Consider the following 22,242-nt stretch of genomic DNA (forward strand, 5'->3'; position numbering starts at 1 on the left):
CACCCCCAGGATACAGGACAGACCCCTCACCCCCAGGATACAGGACAGACCCCTCACCCCCAGGATAGAGGACAGACCCCTCACCCCCCAGGATACAGAACGGACCCCTCACCCCCCAGGATACAGGACAGACCCCTCACCCCCAGGATACAGGACAGACCCCTCACCCCCAGGATAGAGGACAGACCCCTCACCCCCCAGGATACAGAACGGACCCCTCACCCCCCAGGATACAGAACGGACCCCTCACCCCCCAGGATACAGAACGGACCCCTCACCCCCAGGATAGAGGACAGACCCCTCACCCCCCCAGGATAGAGGACAGACCCCTCACCCCCAGGATACAGGACAGACCCCTCACCCCCCCAGGATAGAGGACAGACCCCTCACCCCCAGGATACAGGACAGACCCCTCACCCCCAGGATACAGGACAGACCCCTCACCCCCCAGGATACAGGACAGACCCCTCACCCCCAGGATACAGGACAGACCCCTCACCCCCCAGGATACAGGACAGACCCCTCACCCCCAGGATACAGGACAGACCCCTCACCCCCAGGATACAGGACAGACCCCTCACCCCCAGGATAGAGGACAGACCCCTCACCCCCCAGGATACAGAACGGACCCCTCACCCGCGGTATACAGAACAGACCCCTCACCCCCAGGATACAGGACGGACCCCTCACCCCCAGGATGCAGGACGGACCCCTCACCCCTTTTTGGCCTCTGGAGAGAAGCCACTTTGTCTATACTTATGCAGCAGGCCAGTATGTCCAGTCCTTATTGGTGTCATTTCCTCGTCACTGGAGACCCCTCATTAGTCTGAGACCCCATATGACGCTCCTTCATGAGGCTGTGTGTGTGTGTGTGTGTGTGTGTGTGTGTGGGGGGGGGGGGGGGGGGGGGGGGTCTGGCCTCCAGCTGCTTCCTGGCTCCAGGTCTGAATGAGGCCAAAATCCCAGATGTGCAACAGCTGCTGGAGGAGACACAAGATTCCTGCACGACTACAGGGGCCCCACCACTGCACCCACCACAGGGGCCCCACCACTGCACCCACCACAGGGGCCCTACCACTGCACCCACGACAGGGGCCCCACCACTGCACCCACCACAGGGGCCCTACTACTGCACCCACCACAGGGGCTCCACCACTGCACCCACCACAGGGGCCCCACCATAGAGAAGTGTACCCACCACTGCTGCATGTCATACAATATAACCCCCATCATAAAATATAAACTTCTGATACAATATAATCTTCCCCCAAATAACAATACAATAAAACCCCCGGTACAAAGTAATCTCCCCCCCAATACATTATACTCCCCTCCCCCCATACACTGTAACCCCCTCGTCCCCGGTTCGTCCCCCGCCCCCTCCTCAGTTTCGCCGCCCCCGGCCGCACAGCCCCAGCAGCCGAGGAGGAGGATGGCCGGGCAGAGCGGGAGCGCGGTGCTGCGCTGTCTGCTGCTGGTCTGCGCCCTGTGTGCGCCCTGCGCCGCCCGGAGCCTGAGCAAGAGGGCGCTGCACCCGAGGGGCCCCGACAAGGACGAGGTAAGGGGGCGGGGGGGCACTTACCGAACCTCATCTCCGGGACAGGGCTCATGTGTACAACTCCCCTGTGACGGGCACTGCGCGGTGCAACTCCCCTGTGACGGGCACTGCGCGGTGCAACTCCCCTGTGACGGGCACTGCGCGGTACAACTCCCCTGTGACGGGCACTGCGCAGTACAACTCCCCTGTGATGGGCACTGCGCGGTGCAACTCCCCTGTGACGGGCACTGCGCGGTGCAACTCCCCTGTGACGGGCACTGCGCGGTACAACTCCCCTGTGACGGGCAGGGCCGGATTAACGTAGGGGCGGATGGAGCTGCAGCTCCAGGCCCCTGCATGAAAATAGGCCCAGCAGCCCGCATACAGGGCCGCACTGGCACGGCCCGTTAGGCCGGTAACCTTGACTGCTGCACGGCCGGCCGTGCCGACAGTGAGGAGGCTCCTTGACTGGTGCAGTATTACACAGAGGGACTGACAGAGAGAGGAGCCCATCCCCCGGCCCCGCCCCCAACAGCAGGCTCCAGCACGGACATTGCCCGGAGCCTGACTCCTCCCACACATGTGACTGATCACATGATCGTGACATCACGGAAGGTCCTTCAGCCTGCTAGCTGCTGCTTGTGCAGAGCTGTCATCCGGCTGTTCAGGGCTGTGTATCAGGTAGGACTCGGAGGCTGAGCACAGAGTACAGTCATAGCACACATCCCCTATAACAGTGCATCATCCATAGGTCCCCCATAACAGTGCCAACCACAGATCCCCATAACAATGCCATCCACAGATCCCCATAACAGTGCCATCCACAGATCCTCCATAACAGTGCCATCCACAGATCCCCATAACAGTGCCATCCACAGATCCTCCATAACAGTGCCATCCACAGATCCTCCATAACAGTGCCATCCACAGATCCTCCATAACAGTGCCATCCACAGATCCTCATAACAGTGCCATCCACAGATCCTCATAACAGTGCCATCCACAGATCCTCCATAACAGTGCCATCCACAGATCCCCATAACAGTGCCATCCACAGATCCTCATAACAGTGCCATCCACAGATCCTCCATAACAGTGCCATCCACAGATCCCCATAACAGTGTCATCCATAGATCCCCTCCATAACAGCGTGATCCACAGATCCCCCATAACAGTGCCAACCACAGATCCTTCATAACAGTGCCATCCACAGATCCTGTATAACAGTGCCATCCGCAGATCCCCCATAACAGTGCAGGGGTGTGGAAATTTTTTAAAAAAACTACTTGTCGAAGGACTAAAGCGGGGGCTCGATCTACTTGTCCCTCATGACAACCTACTTGTCCTGATACAAAAAATAATTTTAAATCAAAACCTTATTTCAATGCACCGCCACGCTTTCTTATGCAGGGATGGGTGGCTGGCTTGCGTTCCAGCCTTTGTGGTGTGAAATGACTAAGTTTAGGCCTCGTTCACACCAGATGATTCTGTCCAGAATGCCTACATCGCGGCCGGCTCACTATGTTGTGGGGCAGGAGGGGGCGTGACAATCCATTGAAGTGAATGGCACCGTAGCCACAGGCGCAGGCGATCGGATGCACGGGATCGCAAGGCACAATTATGCCTGAGGTCCGGTCACAAGGCTGCTTGCAGCATTTTGTTTGGACTGGACCGCAGGCATAATGTGCCTTGCGATCCTGTGCAGCCAATCGCATTGCAGCCGTTGGGCATGGTTATGGTGCCAATCACTTCAACAGACCACTACACCCCTTCCTGCCTCACAATATAGTTAGCCGGCCGCAATGCGGTGCAGGGCATTCTGGACAGAATCAGGCCGGAACGCACTGCCTGGTGTGAACGAGGCCTTAATGTGATCACAGCAATTAGTTTAGTGCACACTCTTGCTAATCTTAGCACATTACTACCCGTACCTCTAGGTGGTTTAGGCAAACTAGCTGCTGATGTGGCATGGAAAGGACCCCCGTCACCTTCCCAGTTTGACAACACATGCAGAAAGGGGGTCCTCTGAGGGATGCTGGCAGAGGTGAAAGTTCTATCAATGCCCCTGGCTCTGTAACGGCTCTGTCACTGCTCCTCCCCCAGAACCTTTCATTGCTCCACCCCTCCAGCTCTGTAATTTCTTCTTCCCCACGCTGTCACTACACCACGCCCCCCCCCCCCTTCCCACTCTGTCACCGCGGCTGCGTCACTGCTCTTAGAGATGGGAAGTTCGGATCTTTTTCATGAATCGGATCTTCGGTTCACTTCCTGAGCCGGCAGAAGCAAGTGAACTGAAGATCAATGCGCATGCTCAGCTCATCGAATCTTCGGTTCACTTGCTGAGGCTACTTTCACACTAGCGTTCGGAGCGGATCCGTCTGATGTTTCATCAGACGGATCCGCTCCTATAATGCAGACGTTTGCATCCGTTCAGAACGGATCCGTCTGCATTATTACTTAGAAAAATTTCTAAGTCTGAAAGTAGCCTGAGCGGATCCGTTCAGACTTTACATTGAAAGTCAATGGGGGACGGATCCGCTTGAAGATTGAGCCATATAGTGTCATCTTCAAGCGGATCCGTCCCCATTGACTTACATTGTAAGTCTGGACGGATCCGCTCGCCTCTGCACGGCCAGGCGGACACCCGAACGCTGCAAGCAGCGTTCGGGTGTCCGCTCACTGAGCAGAGCGGAGGCTGAACGCCGCCAGACTGATGCATTCTGAGCGGATCCGCCTCCACTGAGAATGCATCAGGGCTGGACGGCTGCGTTCAGGACCGCTTGTGAGCCCCTTCAAACGGAGCTCACGAGCGGACACCTGAACGCAGGTGTGAAAGTAGCCTGAGTCGGCTCTCAAGTGAACCGAAGGTCAGGAGGGACTCGCTCCTGGCAAACACAGCTCTGCTGCAGTGAATGCCGTGGAGCAGACTGTGATGTAGTGGCTATAGTTATTGCAGGGACTCAGATAATTGTCTGAGAGTTTATTAGTTAAAAGAATGGTGTCACTGAGTCCCTACCAGGCTTCCTGCTCTGCTGCATGCACCCTGTACACACACAGCTCTGCTACATGCTATACTAGCTCTGCTACATGCTACACACAGCTCTGCTACATGCTATACTAGCTCTGCTACTTGCTACACACAGCTCTGCTACATGCTATACTAGCTCTGCTACATGCTACACACAGCTCTGCTACATGCTATACTAGCTCTGCTACTTGCTACACACAGCTCTGCTACATGCTATACTAGCTCTGCTACATGCTCCCCCCCCCCCCCATGGGGGTTCTACAAAAGAGCTATTGTGGGGCAAAATTCATATTCGTGTTTTAAAATGAACGCTTTCGCCTTTTATAAACAAGTAAATAAGGACACAATGCTGTTCAACTTTTGGTGTGCAACTTTTTCCAGGGCTGGTTTTTATCCCCAGTCCGGCCCTGCCCGCATAGGCCAACCGGAGCTAGGCCCGCATAGGCCGCCTCGCTGAGGTTGCCTGGCGGCCGCCCCGCAACCCTTTAGTAGGACCGAACCGTGCCGACTGTCAGATGATGACAGGGCCGGCGCGCAAGGAGAAATCTCCCAGGCCGGCCCTTTACAGAACTCACCAGGACAGTGACAGCTGACAGATCAGGTCAGGTGACAGGTCAGCTGTGCACGCCGCGCTGCGTCGTCACGTCAGACTCCTCCCCTGGGGCCTAGGCCATGCCGTAAAGTGAAAGACCGTGACGGCTGCTGCACGCGGGAAGTTCAAAATTCTTCCTGCGTGGAGTCAGGGGTGCTGCCAGCGGTGAGTCGCGTTCAGCAGCCTTCAGTGTACTGCCCAGAAAACAACTCATAGGCGGTAAGTAAATCAGCATTGGCTCACCTCACCTACTGTATAATTTATACATGTCATTCAGGAGCATGGAAAAGCTGGGTGATGATTTTTTTCACCTAGCTTTTCCATGCTCCTGAATTGCATATCTGCTTATAGGCATATATATCTTTATAATAGCTGAGCCTGATCTATTATAAACAGATATGCCATTCAGGAGCATGGAAAAGCTAAGTGAGAAATAGTCACCTAGCTCTTCAATGCTCCTGAGTGGTATATCTGCTTATAATAGATCAGCTATTATAAACAGATATGCCTAAAGGCAGATTTGTCATTCAGGAGCATAGCATGGAAAAGTTATGTGAGAAATTGTCACCTAGCTTTTCCATGCTCCTGAATGATATATCTGCTTATAATAGTTCAGCTATTACAAACAGATATGCCTAAAGGCAGATCTGCCATTCAGGAGCATGGAAAAGCTAGGTGACTGTTTCTCACCTAGCTTTTCCATGCTCCTGAATGGCAGATCTGCATATAATAGCTTGGCTATTATAAACATGTATGCATATAAGCAGATATGCCATTCAGGAGCATGGAAAAGCTAGGTGACTATTTCTTGCCTACCTATCTTTTCCAAGCTCCTCAATGGCAGATCTGCTTATAATAGATTAGCTTTTATAAACACATATGCCATTCAGGAGCATGGAAAAGCTAGACGTGAATAGCTTTTCATGCTCCTGAATGACATATCCAGCAGCACTAGTTAACTCCTTGGGGGGTGGCTATACATAATACAGCCATCTATATAGATGGCTGTATATTTAAACTGTGGCCAGAGATGTACATTTAGGCTAAGTTCACACAGCAGATTTTTCACACGCAAACCCGTGCGTAAATCTGCTTCAAAATTACGCATGAACTTTAGTCCGATAGACTTGAATGGGATTACGCAGACCCGTTCACACTTCAAACTTTATGCATGCGTATTTTCACATGTGTAATTTTGCGTAAATTCACACTTTATTTGTGCTATAAAAAGTTGCTCTGCGTTGCGTTTTCATTTTCTATAAAAAGGCCCATTAAAATCTTCTGCACCAGGCCCATGATGCTCTTGATCCGGCCCTGGTGACGGGCACTGCGCAGTACAACTCCCCTGTGACGGGCACTGCGCGGTACAACTCCCCTGTGATGGGCACTGTGCGGTGCAACTCCCCTGTGACGGGCACTGCGCGGTACAACTCCCCTGTGACGGGCACTGCGCGGTGCAACTCCCCTGTGATGGGGGCCGTCGGTGGACAGCCATTGTCAGGTCTCTCCAGAGATGCTCCATTAGGTTCAGTCTCTGGGGGGCGGCAGCTCTAGGAAGAGTCCTGGTTCTTCTTCCATGTAAGAATTATGGAGACCACTGTGCTCCTGGGCAGAAATGTTTTGTCCTCTTCTCCAGATCTGAGCCTCCGCACAATCCTGTCTCTGAGCTCTACAGGCAGTTCTCTGCTCCTCATGGCCTGTTTTTTTGCTCTGATGCATTGTCAGCTGTGAGATCTTATATAGACAGGGCTGAACTTACCACATCATGTCCAATCACCTGAATTTACCACCGGTGGCTCCAACCAAGGTGTAGAACGTCTCAGAGATGATCCAGAAGAATGGAGGAACCAGAGCGAAATGTCAAGTGTCAGAGCAAAGGGGCCGAAGACTTATGTCCGGAGTAAAGGGGCCGAAGACTTATGTCCTGAGTAAAGGGGCCGAAGACTTATGTCCTGAGTAAAGGGGCCGAAGACTTATGTCCGGAGTAAAGGGGCCGAAGACTTATGTCCCGAGTAAAGGGGCTGAAGACTTATGTCCCGGAGTAAAGGGGCCGAAGACTTATGTCCGGAGTAAAGGGGCCGAAGACTTATGTCCTGAGTAAAGGGGCTGAAGACTTATGTCCCGAGTAAAGGGGCCGAAGACTTATGTCCGGAGTAAAGGGGCCGAAGACTTATGCCCATAGTAAAGGGGCTGAAGACTTATGTCCTGAGTAAAGGGGCTGAAGACTTATGTCCCGAGTAAAGGGGCTGAAGACTTATGTCCCTGAGTAAAGAGGCTGAAGACTTATGTCCTGAGTAAAGGGGCCGAAGACTTATGTCCGGAGTAAAGGGGCCGAAGACTTATGTCCCGAGTAAAGGGGCCGAAGACTTATGTCCTGAGTAAAGGGGCTGAAGACTTATGTCCCGAGTAAAGGGGCTGAAGACTTATGTCCTGAGTAAAGGGGCTGAAGACTTATGTCCCGGGTAAAGGGGCTGAAGACTTATGTCCATATGAGATTTTAGTAACCTTCTGTTCAGACTTTCTCTTTATGGGGGCTGAGGGCCGAATGATCGGGGAAACTTATGGCACAAGGAGTGAGAGAACAGAATGTGAGGAAAGAGAGAGGGTGTGAGGACTTTTGCAATGCTCTGTACGCCTGGTATTGATGGGAGGGAGGCTGATTATATGGCGCTTGTTTTCAGCTTCTGATTTTTGACCCCGGTGTCTCGGCTCCTTCTGCAGAAATATTTCCGATAAGGTCTCGTTCACATGTGTGTCTCAGATCCGCGTTCTTCAGGTTTTTTCTTCGTCGCTTCGCCCTCCGTTACATGCTCTGTGCACCCGCATGTTCCTGGCAGGAATGGGTTAAATTGGCAGCTCCGTGGCAGCAGAGTCCACGGCTGCAGCCCTAATGTTGAGCATACATTGAGGCCGGAGCATCCAGGAAATCATATACAGACAGAGAGGGGGTCATGGGAGGTTACAATCTACAGGGAACGCCCCTCCTCCATCTCTCCCTCAGTAGTCACCATCATTCTGCAGCTGCTACTGTTCATCCAGAGCTGACTGCTTCATGAATAGAATGTTAGAACTGTAGTAGAGACTGAGGCATGGAACTGCAGAACTGAGGGTGACCACCTCGATGGGCACAGCGATGGCACTGATCCATGGTCGTCACCGAGCAGAAACGGCTGAATATTTGAGGATCGTTCAGGTGACCCCCCCCCCCCAGCCCGATCTGTGGTGACCTCTGACCCCTGTATATGATGGTGTATGAGTCAGGGAGGGGCGGTGGGCCCTGGTTTTCCGGTGTTTTGTTAGGATGATCCGGCTCAGGTCGCGTCTGGGATCCTTCCCTACGTCGCGGGAGTTCGGATGAGGACACGCTGCTGGTGACATGAGCATAGCGGTGATCCTGGCAGTGCCAGGGGCGGGTGGCGTGGGCGAGGGGGGCACAGCTGCATTCATATGTGAGCAGATACAGAAATATTCCACGTGTGACCTCATCCGCACGTACAGGAGTCGCCCGGTGCCACTGATTCAGCCGCGCACAGCTCTGCTACATCCGCATTGTCGTTTCCATTCGGCGCCTCTGATGCATCCAGTATTAGAAATGGCTCCGGGCGCGCAATGTCTCCGCCATCTTGGCCTGCGTTTTTCCCAGCTGAGGTGATTACCATGTAAGTGGCGGCGCGTCCTGCGCGGTTAGTCGCTGCCTCGTGTGAATGAAGCGCAACAATCTGGAGCAGAATCTGTACTTGTAAATGAGGCAACTCCATGGATAGCAATTCCATAAACCTTCACAGAGCAGCGCCTGCACTGTCCGCAGAGCTGACAATCTAGTGTTGCAGGATTGTCCAGGGTGTCAGACCCCCCCCCAGATGTTTTCCATGGAGTAAGTATAGCAGTGACTCCCATCATCTCCGCGGCAGCTGCTCCCGCATGTCATGTGATATTCCCATTACTTGTTGTGCAGCGCCCTCTGCCCGTCACTGGTGGTAGTGCGGTCAGGGTCATGTATACAGCTGGGAGACCCCCGTGTCTTCTTTGTCTCCCCAGGACTATGAATACCCGCTGCACCCCCACAACTCCAACTTTCAGAAGAACGACCGCTGCCCTCCCCCGCCGCAGACCCTGCCGGAGCGCGCCTGCGACGTCCTGAGCTGCAGAGCTGACTCTGAATGTGAGCGCCACAAGCGCTGCTGCTTCAATGGATGCATATACGCCTGCCTGGAGTCCGTGCAGCCCCCTCCAGGTACCGTGCACCCCAAAACCACAGGACGTGGCACCTCCAGATCTGCGGAGAATGGGAGTATTCATCATGTGTTAGTTCGGTCTGTTCCTGGGAAAGCTGGATGACAAGGGCTCTGGGAGCTGTAATGGCAGCCACACAACTTTCCCAGGAACAGATAAAGATTTATAAAACCTACAGAAGAGACTTTTCTGATGGGCATCTCATGTGGTACAGCTGTATGTGGGGCTCAACTCTGCATTCCAGCAGTGAAAGGGTGCACATCTGTAATCCGGGCCAATAGCCGCCATGTGCATCGGGCGGGAGGGGAGATGGGGTCTGCGCCCCAGAATCCTCCACAGTCCTGACAACTTCAGACATACAAGGTCTCTGACAGTGCAGGAAACCAGGCGTGTTTAACCCCTTCCCTGCATCAGTCATCATTTACTACACGCTATAGCTGCCAGTGCCTCCTGTGCGCCCCCTGCCTGTCACTGACCACCTCACTTCTTTCATTGTAGTGCTGGACTGGCTGGTGCAGCCCAAACCACGCTGGCTGGGGGGTAACGGCTGGTTACTGGACGGACCCGAGGAAGCGTTACAAGGTACAGTCAAGACCCAGAACTGAGGGGAGATGATGATGATGATGATGATGATGATGATGATGATGATGATAAAGGTGGTGATTGGTGAAGATAACAGATAATGACTGGACGTGTCTGGAGATGTTTGGTGATGACTGGTGGACACTAATGATGACTGGAGATGTTTGGTGTGTCGGGTTATATAAAAACCATATGCTTTATATAAAAAAAAAATAATAATGGATCAAAAGAAAAATTATTAAAATTATATTGATCTGTGAGATGGACATAAACATCTCCAAGAGTTCGATCGAGAACCTAATTATTTTGTGCAATCAGTAAAAAACAGGGTACAATCGTCTATGCAAAATATAAATGATTTATTATACAATAATTTAGAATGCAATCAAAAAGTAATCAACGTAAATCTCAATAATATACAATGATATGCAGTACCCAGAATTCGCCACTATATGGTGCCAACAAAACACTACTCAACCAACACGAGAATATTATGCAATACGGCTTTAAAATTGTGAGAGATATAAAATCAATTGATTATGCACAGAAACTCAATCAAGAAAATGACAGATACGAGCCCCTGCTCTGCCAAATCTTATGCCCAAACTTGGATAATGGTAGTATTGCAATAAAACGTATAAATTATCAGCTTGATATCGAACTAGGGAATAAATATTCCCATGAGATTGTTTCTCCAATATTATCCCGTTTATTCAGTTATATGCATCGTAACTAAAATCAGCAAAAATATTGATGTAGCAACTAACGTTACACGGCCGCAAATGGGCGGGTATCTGGCTAAGTATCAAGCCAATTAATGTATATCAATACTACATATAAATAAAAATATACGTAACCTAAGGGTCAAGTGATGTGCAGAGTCTTGGGGCAGTCAGCTCTCAAGAGTTTTTCTGATAATCCAAATCTTTCTCCAGAGATCTCCCTTTCTTTCTTTGTTTTTCCCCTTTTTGTGTCCCCTCCTTTTTTGGTATGTGGTTTCTTAACCAACACTTATCAGATGAGCACACCCTCCTAGTTTGGAACTTTGCAATCATTGTTGGATAGGCATGTACATTGATAAGGAATGTGATGTCATAACACTACCCAGAATGCACTTTTTCTACTGGTGTAGTGTTACCTGCTCATACCTAGGTGGCAGTGTTGTAAAAGCTATAAGCATCATACCATTAAGGGTTAACTCATACATAAGGAAAAATAGAACCCGCGCTGACTAAGTGACAGAGGGAGACACTTATGTATAGTTTAGTTTATCTTGTAAGGGTTGAAGAAATATAAAGTCCACTGGAACAATGCAATCAGATGACACCCGATTCCTTCCTACGGTGCCTGAGAGCAACGTTCAGAGTCCACCTGAATAAAGTCACAAAGCATACATAAAACAAAAGGCTGCAGGTACTTACTGCTCAGCCGTCTTGAAGATTTGTGGCTAGAAGTTTCTTGCCGCTTGATGTGAAGCTGCTACTTGGATGAACTTGTTAAATATGTTCGCCGCTTCTGTCTTCTGTTGCTGTCTTCTGCTTACCTAGTGGCACGCGCGTAGCTCCGGCCGGTAGCACGCGCGCGCTCCTGGAAGCAATGTTCGTTGTCCTGGTAACCTGGCGTGTGACGTCACACTCGAGAGCTACAGAAGCCTCTTTGGTCCACAATACCTCCGACGCGTTTCGGAATAGTCGTATTCCTTCCTCAGGGATAGATGTGGATCCTGCTTCACTGGTTTTTAAGCCCGCTGGTTACCAAGGTGACAGCTTTTGTTTGTAATACAGCGCGAATACAAAGAAGAGCATAGCAATTATCAGAGGAGAGCGATCTTTGATAGTAATCGATCTCAATAATTGCATTAATTTGTTGGTTGGTATACACATGTTCTTTAACCACCTCAGCCCCCAGTGCTTAAACACCCTGAAAGACCAGGCCACTTTTTACACTTCTGACCTACACTACTTTCACCGTTTATTGCTCGGTCATGCAACTTACCACCCAAATGAATTTTACCTCCTTTTCTTCTCACTAATAGAGATTTCATTTGGTGGTATTTCATTGCTGCTGACATTTTTACTTTTTTTGTTATTAATCGAAATTTAACGATTTTTTTGCAAAAAAATGACATTTTTCACTTTCAGTAGTAAAATTTTGCAAAAAAAACGACATCCATATAGAAATTTTGCTCTAAATTTATAGTTCTACATGTCTTTGATAAAAAAAAAATGTTTGGGTAAAAAAAAAATGGTTTGGGTAAAAGTTATAGCGTTTACAAACTATGGTACAAAAATGTGAATTTCCGCTTTTTGAAGCAGCTCTGACTTTCTGAGCACCTGTCATGTTTCCTGAGGTTCTACAATGGCCAGACAGTACAAACACCCCACAAATGACCCCATTTCTGAAAGTACACACCCTAAGGTATTCGCTGATGGGCATAGTGAGTTCATAGAACTTTTTATTTTTTGTCACAAGTTAGCGGAAAATGATGATTTTTTTTTTTTTTTTTTTTTTTTTCAAAGTCTCATATTCCACTAACTTGTGACAAAAAATAAAAAGTTTTATGAACTCACTATGCCCATCAGCGAATACCTTGGGGTCTCTTCTTTCCAAAATGGGGTCACTTGTGGGGTAGTTATACTGCCCTGGCATTCTAGGGGCCCAAATGTGTGGTAAGGAGTTTGAAATCAAATTCTGTAAAAAATGACCTGTGAAATCCGAAAGGTGCTCTTTGGAATATGGGCCCCTTTGCCCACCTAGGCTGCAAAAAAGTGTCACACATCTGGTATCTCCGTACTCAGGAGAAGGTGGGGAATGTGTTTTGGGGTGTCATTTTATATATACCCATGCTGGGTGAGAGAAATATCTTGGCAAAAGACAACTTTTCCCATTTTTTTATACAAAGTTGTCATTTGACCAAGATATTTATCTCACCCAGCATGGGTATATGTAAAAAGACACCCCAAAACACATTCCTCAACTTCTCCTGAGTACGGGGATACCAGATGTGTGACACTTTTTTGCAGCCTAGGTGGGCAAAGGGGCCCATATTCCAAAGAGCACCTTTCGGATTTCACTCCTCATTTTTTCCTGAATTTGATTTCAAACTCCTTACCACACATTTGGGCCCCTAGAATACCAGGGCAGTATAACTACCCCACAAGTGACCCCATTTTGGAAAGAAGACACCCCAAGGTATTCCGTGAGGGGCATGGCGAGTTCCTAGAATTTTTTATTTTTTGTCACAAGTTAGTGGAAAATGATGATTTTTTTTTTAATTTTTTTTTTCATACAAAGTCTCATATTCCACAAACTTGTGACAAAAAATAAAAACTTCCATGAACTCACTATGCCCATCAGCGAATACCTTGGGGTCTCTTCTTTCCAAAATGGGGTCACTTGTGGGGTAGTTATACTGCCCTGGCATTCTAGGGGCCCAAATGTGTGGTAAGTAGGTAAATGACCTGTGAAATCCGAAAGGTGCTCTTTGGAATGTGGGCCCCTTTGCCCACCTAGGCTGCAAAAAAGTGTCACACATCTGGTATCTCTGTATTCAGGAGAAGTTGAGGAATGTGTTTTGGGGTGTCTTTTTACATATACCCATGCTGGGTGAGATAAATATCTTGGTCAAATGCCAACTTTGTATAAAAAAATGGGAAAAGTTGTCTTTTGCCAAGATATTTCTCTCACCCAGCATGGGTATATGTAAAATGACACCCCAAAACACATTCCCCAACTTCTCCCGATTACGGAGATACCAGATGTGTGACACTTTTTTGCAGCCTAGGTGGGCAAAGGGGCCCATATTCAAAAGAGCACCTTTCGGATTTCACAGGTCATTTTTTACAGAATTTGATTTCAAACTCCTTACCACACATTTGGGCCCCTAGAATGCCAGGGCAGTATAACTACCCCACAAGTGACCCCATTTTGGAAAGAAGAGACCCCAAGGTATTCGCTGATGGGCATAGTGAGTTCATGGAACTTTTTATTTTTTGTCACAAGTTAGTGGAATATGAGACTTTGTATGAAAAAAAAAATAAAAAAAAAAATAAGCATTTTCCACTAACTTGTGACAAAAAATAAAAAATTCTAGGAACTCGCCATGCCCCTCACGGAATACCTTGGGGTGTCTTCTTTCCAAAATGGGGTCACTTGTGGGGTAGTTATACTGCCCTGGCATTTTCCAGGGGCCCTAATGTGTGGTAAGTAGGTAAATGACCTGTGAAATCCTAAAGGTGCTCTTTGGAATATGGGCCCCTTTGCCCACCTAGGCTGCAAAAAAGTGTCACACATGTGGTATCGCCGTATTCAGGAGAAGTTGGGGAATGTGTTTTGGGGTGTCATTTTACATATACCCATGCTGGGTGAGAGAAATATCTTGGCAAAAGACAACTTTTCCCATTTTTTTATACAAAGTTGGCATTTGACCAAGATATTTCTCTCACCCAGCATGGGTATATGTAAAATGACACCCCAAAACACATTCCCCAACTTCTCCTGAGTACGGCGATACCAGATGTGTGACACTTTTTTGCAGCCTAGATGCGCAAAGGTGCCCAAATTCCTTTTAGGAGGGCATTTTTAGACATTTGGATACCAGACTTCTTCTCACGCTTTGGGGCCCCTAGAATGCCAGAGCAGTATAAATACCCCACATGTGACCCCATTTTGGAAAGAAGACACCCCAAGGTATTCAATGAGGGGCATGGCGAGTTCATAGAAATTTTTTTTTTTTGGCACAAGTTAGCGGAAATTGATATTTTTAATTTTTTTCTCACAAAGTCTCCCGTTCCGCTAACTTGGGACAAAAAATTCAATCTTTCATGGACTCAATATGCCCCTCACGGAATACCTGGGGGTGTCTTCTTTCCGAAATGGGGTCACATGTGGGGTATTTATACTGCCCTGGCATTCTAGGGGCCCTAAAGCGTGAGAAGAAGTCTGGAATATAAATGTCTAAAAAATTTTACGCATTTGGATTCCGTGAGGGGTATGGGGAGTTCATGTGAGATTTAATTTTTTGACACAAGTTAGTGGAATATGAGACTTTGTAAGAAAAAAAAAAAAAAATTCTGCTAACTTGGGCCAAAAAAATATCTGAATGGAGCCTTACAGGGGGGTGATCAATGACAGGGGGGTGATCAATGACAGGGGGGTTGATCAATGACAGGGGGGTTGATCAATGACAGGGGGGTGATCAATGACAGGGGGGTGATCAGGGAGTCTATATGGGGTGATAACCACAGTCATTGATCACGCCCCTGTAAGGCTTCATTCAGACGTCCGGATGCGTTTTGCGGATCCGATCCATCTATCAGTGCATCCGTAAAAATCATGCGGACATCTGAATGGAGCTTTACAGGGGGGTAATCAATGACAGGGGGGTGATCAGGGAGTCTATATGGGGTGATCACCACAGTCATTGATCATGCCCCTGTAAGGCTTCATTCAGACGTCCGGATGCGTTTTGCGGATCGGATCCATCTATCAGTGCATCCGTAAAAATCATGCGGACATCTGAATGGAGCTTTACAGGGGGGTGATCAATGACAGGGGGGTGATCAGGGAGTCTATATGGGGTGATCACCACAGTCATTGATCATGCCCCTGTAAGGCTTCATTCAGACGTCCGGATGCGTTTTGCGGATCGGATCCATCTATCAGTGCATCCGTAAAAATCATGCGGACATCTGAATGGAGCTTTACAGGGGGGTGATCAGGGAGTCTATATGGGGTGATCACCACAGTCATTGATCATGCCCCTGTAAGGCTTCATTCAGACGTCCGGATGCGTTTTGAGGATCGGATCCATCTATCAGTGCATCCGTAAAAATCATGCGGACGTCTGAATGGAGCTTTACAGGGGGTTGATCAATGACAGGGGTGTAATCAATGACAGGGGGGGTGATCAGGGAGTCTATATGGGGTGATAACCACAGTCATTGATCACGCCCCTGTAAGGCTTCATTCAGACGTCCGGATGCGTTTTGCGGATCTGATCCATCTATCAGTGGATCCGTAAAAATCATGCGGACATCTGAATGGAGCTTTACAGGGGGGTAATCAATGACAGGGGGGTGATCAATGACAGGGGGGTGATCAGGGAGTCTATATGGGGTGATCAGGGGCTAATAAGGGGTTAATAAGTGACGGGGGGGGGGTGTAGTGTAGTGTAGTGGTGCTTGGTGGGACTTTACTGAGCTACCTGTGTCCTCTGGTGGTCGATCCAAACAAAGGGGACCACCAGAGGACCAGGTAGCAGGTATATTAGACGCTGTTATCAAAACAGCGTCTAATATACCTGTTAGGGGTTAAAAAAAACACATCTCCAGCCTGCCAGCGAACGATCGCCGCTGGCAGGCTGGAGATCAACTCTCTTACCTTCCGTTCCTGTGAGCGCGCGCGCCTGTGTGCGCGCGTTCACAGGAAATCTCGCCCATCGCGAGATGACGCATATATGCGTGACTCTGCGCAGGGCTGCCACCTCCGGAACGCGATCCTGCGTTAGGCGGTCCGGAGGTGGTTAATTGGATCCATAATGGCTCATGACTGGCCATTGATTTTATTGTATTTATTTTTGTTTTTGTATTTATTTAAATTTATTCCACCGTACTATCCGGTACTCTAGTGGTTTGTTTTATTTTATTTTGGGGGTTCATTAAACTACTTGAAGGTTCGTCAGCGTTTAGTAATACGTTTCCAAAAGAGAGAATTATAGGAAAGCGAACAGCTCTATTTCCTGATTAAGGCCAATGGGCGCCAGGGTATTGAGGTTGTAGATCCATTCGCTCTCCTTACGGGACATTACTTTAATATATTTTTCCTTTTGTTTATACTAGGTTTTCCTACTTATACCGGGTTTTTTGGCAATTATCCCTGTTTCAGAACCCAGCAGCGACGCGCCCCACTGTAACCCCCTCGCAGTGTGGGTGATCCCTAAAATACCACCCCCCCTCCCCAATAGACGGCAGCGCTAGTATCTCTGCTTCCTCTTGTTAACTCATACATGCCTGACACTTTCAATCATACTCACCTCTGACATCTGGAGGCCTTGTCTCAGAGCTGAGGGACAAACTTTGATACATGAATATATACTTTGAGGAACATCTAGACAATTCTCACACTGTGGAATTCATGTTCAGATAAGAAATACGATGAAGCCTCTAAATCTGCAGGTGTCGTGTATCTTCTAACTGTCTAAATGTATAATACATTGTTACAATAACACTAGCTCTTTGAATGGCGCAGTAATCTTCCCATGGACTTTCTTTGGCCTACATTAAAAATCCATACAAAATAGTGAATATAAACCAACATTGCTCTTAAAGACAAGGAATATCCATTATAACTAGAATACTCATATATAAATGTTTACACTCATGAAAAGGCACAACAGGTGATGACTGGAGATGTTTGGTGATGACTGGTGGACACTCATGATGACTGGAGATGTTTGGTGGGGACTGATGATGACTGGAGATGTTTGGTGGTGACTGTAGATGTTTGGTGGTTTACTAGTGGTGACTGGAGATGTTTGGTGATTACTGGTGGTGACTGGATATGTTTGGTGGTTTACTGGTGGTGACTGGAGATGTTTGGTGAAGACTGGTGGACACTGATGACTGGAGATGTTTGGTGGTGACTGATGGACACTGATAATGACTGGAGATGTTTGGTGGGGACTGATGATGACTGGAGATGTTTGGTGATGACTGGTGGACACTCATGATGACTGGAGATGTTTGGTGGTGACTGGAGATGTTTGGTGGTTTACTAGTGGTGACTGGAGATATTTGGTGGATTACTGGTGGTGACTGGAGATGTTTGGTGAAGACTGGTGGACACTGATGATGACTGGAGATGTTTGGTGGGGACTGGATATGTTTGGTGATGACTGGTGGTGACTGGAGATGTTTGGTGAAGACTGGTGGACACTGATGACTGGAGATGTTTGGTGGTGACTGATGGACACTGATAATGACTGGAGATGTTTGGTGGGGACTGATGATGACTGGAGATGTTTGGTGATGACTGGTGGACACTCATGATGACTGGAGATGTTTGGTGGTGACTGGAGATGTTTGGTGGTTTACTAGTGGTGACTGGAGATATTTGGTGGATTACTGGTGGTGACTGGAGATGTTTGGTGAAGACTGGTGGACACTGATGATGACTGGAGATGTTTGGTGGGGACTGGATATGTTTGGTGATGACTGGTGGTGACTGGAGATGTTTGGTGATGACTGGTGGTGACTGGAGATGTTTGGTGGTTTACTGGTGGTGACTGGAGATGTTTGTTGTTGATTGGTGGTGACTGGAGATGTTTGGTGGTTTACTAGTGGTGACTGGAGATGTTTGGTGATGACTGGCGGTGACTGGAGATGTTTGGTGGTTTACTGGTGGTGACTGGAGATGTTTGGTAAAGACTGGTGGACACTGATGATTACTCGAGATGTTTGTTGATGACTGGAGATCTGAGGTGGCAATGATGGAAACCTTTCATTTGTCTGAGACTTGTCTCTTTGCTCACAGCGGAGGCCTGCAGCACGACAGAGGACGGGGACGAGCCACTGCACTGCCCTACAGGGTACGAGTGCCATATAATTAACCCCGGCAGCCCAGCTGAGGGCATCCCGAACAGAGGGCAGTGCATCAAGCAGAGGGGTAACTCAGGTCAGTATGAGAAGAAACCACCAGGTTTGTCTGTTCCTGGGAAAGCTGGATGACTCACAGCATTTTAGCTCTCACAGAGGTTGTCATCCCGCTTTCCCAGGATCCTGAACTCGCTGCGGTATAAGATCCATTCTGGGATTGAGGAGGTGGATGACATCTCCTGTTTGAGCGGCTCTAATGTTGTTTGGTTGTCACCCAGCTTTCCTAGAAGCAGGGCAGAGTCCTGTGGATGATGGGGAGGTGATGTCTGCATCGTCCCCATCGCTCCCTGAATCCATTGCTTATCTTTGTTTTATTCCAGATGGGAGGAGCCTGCGGCACAAATACCCGAAGGAGCATCACGGTGAGTGCGCAGGCGCTGCGCTGTAAATAAATCTGCATCCTTGTAGAAGACGCTGTGCTTCCTCACAAGATCACTGCCTTCGGTCACTGAATGGAACAATCTTGTTTACACCCAGAGACTGGAAACCTGTCCTGATCTAATACCTCATACAGCAGAGGGTTTGTTACAGTGTTCATGTCATTTCCATGTCTCATTTACAATAATAGAGAGTGATGGCACATGTAAGACCACCAGAGAGGTGCAGCTCTCCGGGGGAGAGCCCCCATAATCCTCTACACTTGTAGTCTCCTGTTCTGATGGTTTGTTACAATGTATCAGTACAGGTGAGGTGTATCAATCTGGGGCTGCTCTGCTGATCTTCTGGGTGGTCAGCGATAGATGGCGGCAGCGTCTGACTGCGATCACAGAATCTTGTTGTCATGGTCTCCGTGTATTGTTGGCGGTATAATAATATAATGGCGTCTCTTGTTGCAGGCGGGAATTATAACAACGTGGTGGTCACAGTCGATAAGCAGAGCCAGAGACAGCTCGGCTAGAGGTAAGTACACGCGCCCGCATTGTTTGATGGCTCTGGTGTGCATTTAAACCTTATACTTCTGCCTATGGATGTTATTCCAATTTTTCCTACGCCGCCCCTACTGGAGGGAGATTGCATCTTTTAATGCTACTTTTTGAAAAGCTGCAGTCGATAAATCTGCTCTACTCACACCCAGAGCTGCTGTAAAACTCTGGTCTATAAACCTCACTGATTAAATGTGCACGACAAAAAGGTAGTATGAAAATAAATAACTCCTTTATTGATACATATAATAACAAATACATCGGCGATAAAATACACAGGACAAAAAATAGGGACCCAAATCCCAGAATAATGATAGGATATAACTGCTGTCCTCATGCAAACATGCTAAAGCAAATGCCTATCCCATCCCATATACGACAGTGTCACAGTAATAAGATATAACAGACTTCAGCAGTATGGTATATAAAGTGCCAAGTGCATTCCAGGGTGGAACGCGCATCGTCACTTCCTGTTCGTCGTTTCAGCTCCCGTGATGTTCGGCCCACGTACATACGTTGACAAGGACAGCTGGCGACATAAATTACGCCAACCGTATTACATGTAATAGTATGAGTGATTTGGTACTCTTTGTGGCCTGAGGCGTCCCAAAAGGCTGCTGTAGACAAAATGTTGGGGCAGGCTACACATTTGCCGCATGGGCGGCATCCCCATTTGGGGCCTTTTGAGCCAAATAGTCTACTAGGATTAATATCCTGGTGGTGACTGTGAACCAATACATCACAGAGATTTTTCTCTCGTCGATAGGTTATTGATGGACATATTGGTAGATATTTCTTCTCAGTATGATCCATCAGTAAGACATCCCAATGTTTATTAAGAATATGCGATGTTCTCAACTGGCGCTTAAACACATATCCTATCATTATTCTGGGATTTGGGTCCCTATTTTTTGTCCTGTGTATTTTATCGCCGATGTATCAATAAAGGAGTTAGTTATTTTCATACTACCTTTTTGTCGTGCACATTTAATCGGAGAGGTTTATAGTATAGCATTGTGCATGGCACCTCAGCTTTATACAACTACATCTAATAGGTGTAAACCTCTGGTCTAGGGCCACCCTGCTGTCTGAAGGGGGAGCGCATCAGGCTGAGTTTTCACAATGCACTGCTTACTTCAGAACTGTGAATGCAGCTTTGGATGTGACTGGAGAATAAGTCATGGACAGCGCAGGATTTACATGTGTACTCTGCTTTTTCTGTCAATTTTCCAGTGAATTGCATATGGAGGCGGCCGTCACTTCTGAAAACTTCTGCAATTCTCCAATATCCATTTTATTCAGTTTCTCACCATTTTCAAGCTCTCTATTTGCTGTCAGTGAATGAGAACATTCTTGCTGCCAACCGGGATCTGGAAGCCCATGGTGCCCTAACACTTCTCACAGCTGAGGGTTTGTTACTGTTGTATCCAGTCTATCTCCCTCCTGTCTTGATAACTTGTTACATTTTACCTGCACTGATACATTGTATCAGTGTGTACATCACAGAGGATTGTTTGGACTGATACATTGTGACAAATCCGAGAGGCATTAGCTCAGAATAGGTTCTCACCCTCTTTAAGAAAACAGCAGTTTTCATTCACGGATAGCAAGCAGAGATCTTGAAAATGGCGACTCTAATAAACAGTACAGCAGTGGTCTGTGTTTTGTGTCTTGTATGTACAGGTAGTCAGTGACCCCCTATAGAGGACGTATAGAGCGCTGTCAGCCATGTTCCTGGTGCGACGACGACAGCCGCAGTGCCTTACGCCCATTCCTGCGCCGCGGCCGCCATCTCCTACTGACCAATTAGTTGAAGGATGAAGCTGCGGCAGAGACTTGGATTTTTTGTATCTCCCAGAACCAGCAACTGCGCAAATAATGAGGCGTGAAACCAAAAGAGCAAAAAATACAAAGAGATTGAAATGTGAAATAAACTTAAATTAGGTTTCCTCTCTAGTCTGCACGGAGCGCCAGCGGCCCGGCGAGGGGGCGGAGCAATCATCGCAATAAAGCTTTGATGTTTGAAGCAGTTTCCCATTTGTGTGTTTTCAAGAAAACCGCCAGCAGCAAATGGCGAACATGCCATCACCGTCACTTGCCGCTGATTTCTATCGTGCCGCGTCCCGTCTTGCGGAGTTGGGGGTCACATATATAAGGAAAAAATACAATGCAACAGCTCTCTGCAAACCAAATAAAGTACAAAAAAGTATTCTAATGCTAATGATATGCTTATTATGTAAATTAGAGATGCTTGGCAGATACATTTTGTACTAAATTATTTGAGCCCGTCTGCCGCACGTCAAGGCGATCTCTGTAAGACGGGAACCCAACGCTAAGTTCTACCTGTTATGTGCCCAAATAATTTTGTACAAAATGTATCTGCCAAGCATTTCTAATTTACATAATAAGCTTCGCATTAGAATACGTTTTTGTACTTTATTTGGTTTGCAGAGAGCTGTTACATTGTATTGGGATGTGGTGACTGACCCCCTTTTTTTTTTTCTTCACCTATAAGGAGACTTCAGATCTCCGTTTCATTTTCTGTTCTTCTGATCCGTAAAAAAAAAAAAGGGATCCTGTGCATCAGTGAAACACATTTGGCATCCATTTGATACCTGCTTGGGGTCAGTCTGGTTTCTGGGACCACATGGAGAGGTGAGGTTTTGGGATGTGTTCACATGTTGCGGCCCAGG

General features: G+C 48.0%; 1 protein-coding gene across 1 annotated transcript; it reads left to right on the plus strand.

Moving 5' to 3' along the window:
- The first annotated feature begins 1,350 nt into the window (after positions 1-1,350).
- Positions 1,351-21,532, plus strand: WFDC1 (WAP four-disulfide core domain 1). The gene is made up of 7 exons (XM_040410573.1): positions 1,351-1,558; positions 9,196-9,391; positions 9,889-9,972; positions 18,505-18,645; positions 18,947-18,988; positions 19,463-19,526; positions 21,233-21,532. The coding sequence occupies exons 1-6, from the start codon at positions 1,433-1,435 to the stop codon at positions 19,522-19,524; spliced, it is 651 nt and encodes a 216-aa protein (XP_040266507.1). The 5' UTR covers positions 1,351-1,432; the 3' UTR covers positions 19,525-19,526; positions 21,233-21,532.
- The last annotated feature ends 710 nt before the right edge of the window (positions 21,533-22,242 follow it).

Source organism: Bufo bufo, chromosome 10, assembly GCF_905171765.1.
Source record: "Bufo bufo chromosome 10, aBufBuf1.1, whole genome shotgun sequence".
NCBI classification, from domain to species: Eukaryota; Metazoa; Chordata; class Amphibia; order Anura; family Bufonidae; genus Bufo; species Bufo bufo.

Bases quoted from the DNA above. Each gene is read 5' to 3' on its own strand.
- WFDC1 (XM_040410573.1), top strand. From the start codon at position 1,433: ATGGCCGGGCAGAGCGGGAGCGCGGTGCTGCGCTGTCTGCTGCTGGTC. The intron at 9,392-9,888 runs GTACCGTGCACC...CTTTCATTGTAG, and splicing joins GTCCGTGCAGCCCCCTCCAG to TGCTGGACTGGCTGGTGCAG. The intron at 18,989-19,462 runs GTGAGTGCGCAG...CTCTTGTTGCAG, and splicing joins ATACCCGAAGGAGCATCACG to GCGGGAATTATAACAACGTG.